General features: G+C 34.5%; 1 protein-coding gene across 1 annotated transcript in view; it reads left to right on the top strand.

Moving 5' to 3' along the window:
• The first annotated feature begins 216 nt into the window (after positions 1–216).
• Positions 217–2,045, top strand: part of LOC135194923 (turripeptide Gsp9.3-like) — a 2,810-nt gene continuing 981 nt past the window's right edge. Inside the window, exons 1-3 of the mRNA XM_064221124.1 lie at positions 217–276; positions 796–895; positions 1,948–2,045. The exon at positions 1,948–2,045 is cut by the window's right edge and continues 43 nt beyond it. Coding sequence (XP_064077194.1) covers positions 811–895; positions 1,948–2,045 — 183 coding nt within the window. The 5' untranslated portion in view covers positions 217–276; positions 796–810. The remainder of the gene's footprint in view (positions 277–795; positions 896–1,947) is intronic.

Below are 2,045 nucleotides of genomic sequence, written 5' to 3' on the forward strand. Positions count from 1 at the left end.
AATACTAAATGAACTCATCAGAATTCAGGAAGATCCAATGACAAATGCGTTCAGATAATTCAGGGACACTCGTTAATAAATAAAACAAATGACGGTCATAACAGCCTTCTGGCATAATTTCCTTCAGATCCGTTTCGAAGAAAAATATTAGTATTAAAGTTACTTAGCAACTCTTGACGGATTAACGGGTATATAAAAGACAAGTCCACCTGGCAGACGCACAGTTCGATCGCCAACTCTGAAAAAGGAGAAGTTTCAAGTCTCTTCAAATCTCGGGTATGGCAGTACAAACATTGTTTTCAAGTTATGTTGAAACATTACATAGCATGAAAATATCTACTTATATTTTGATAACATAAGTTTCCATTAAATGTAAGCTATTTGACCATTATATACTTGAAGTTTGGTTTTTATCTGTCATTATCTTTAAAAAATCAGTTCATATTTTGGTCATAAAAGTTCAATCTTGGCAAGTACACAGGTCCTCAAAACTTTTACAATCTTGATGCATGGGTTGCATGGTATCAGCGGACGCGAGATTCATTTGGTTAAGGATCAAAGACTTTGTCTGATAGCCATTCATTTCTGTTAGATATTAACAGATTATATTTAAGGCAGTCTAAGGCTGAATTGACTGACTGATATATAAGATTCTCTAAGGTGTTTCAATAGTATCCAATAAACTTTTGAAACTGTAGAAAACAAAGCTAAAAAGACAAAAGGCAAATTGGAATAGAATTAGATATAAGGTAAGATAATACTGATAGATCCATAATCATCTGGTTCTCTTGACAGGCATAAACAAACAAGATGGTCAAGAAAGGGTTGCCAACGACTATTTTCTGCGTCGTTTTGTTGGTTATCATTGGAACTTCCGTAGCCAATGCTCATCCACGTAAGTCAAACTTTAATAATCAGTACAATAGTTTGTTTCACACCTGAGCTGTCCATCAGTTTTGTTCGATAGTGAGTTTCACATCTGGGTTATCTATACACTTAATTTGATAGTGAATTTCATACCTGTATTGCCGATAAATTAAATCAATTAGTATCACATCTGAGTTGTTTATAACATAGTTTTAATAGTGAGTTTCACACCTGAATTATCTACTGTATGTATGTAATTTAACCCAATTGTGATCCTCATATCTGAGTAATCTTTCAATTTAACTCAATATTCCATCTGGGTTGTCTGTAAAATTAATGAAATAATGAGCTTCACACCTGATTAGTCTGGAGGGATACAAGCGATTTTTAATGATATTCAATTGTCACTGGAATAATAACAGAAAATATGAATACTTAATTAGACTGCTTGGTGAAAAGTTTAAAACAGTTCCCGTAGGTTTTAGCGAGTCTCCGAATAAGACAGGAAAACTCCTGAAGTAAAGCACTGTCATGTGTCAGTTTGCTAAGACCTTTAACTGATACCCTATCCTCCACGAGAGACTTTCAGAAATCTTGAGCATTTCCAATGTTAGTAAGAAACGAAATGCTAATATTGACAGTCTAAATAGCAAAAAAAAAAAACAAAAAAAAAAAAAAAAAAAAAAAAAAAAGAAAAAAAAAATGCACCAAAGTGTCTTCGGTGTATTCGAGTTTTCTGTATATCGTATTATAGTGCTGTATGGGCCGTGTCCCGTCAATATTTAACCACGCCCCGGTGGTGGCCTGGCTTATACCGTTGCCAGACACATCATTATGGCTAACTTTAACTTTAAATAATATTAAAAAAATTACTGAGGAGGCTACAGGACTGCAATTTGGTGTATTTGATGATTGGAGGGTGGATGATAAACGTAACAGTATGCAACCCTCTAGGCTCAGTAGTTTTTAAGATATAAGGACGGACAGACGAAGCTCTCACAATAATTTTCTTTTTCAGCAATCTAAAAAAAAAAAACAATGTTAAAAATAATGATAATAAATTGATTATATGTCTCACAGACTGCGAACGACCCTACGGCCACATTAACAAGCCCGTTTGTGGGACCAACGGAGTAACTTACCCCAATATCTGCGTCTTCCAAAACGCAAGATGTCGC

The sequence above is a fragment of the Macrobrachium nipponense genome, chromosome 15 (genome assembly GCF_015104395.2).
Source record: "Macrobrachium nipponense isolate FS-2020 chromosome 15, ASM1510439v2, whole genome shotgun sequence".
In the NCBI taxonomy this organism is placed as follows: Eukaryota; Metazoa; Arthropoda; class Malacostraca; order Decapoda; family Palaemonidae; genus Macrobrachium; species Macrobrachium nipponense.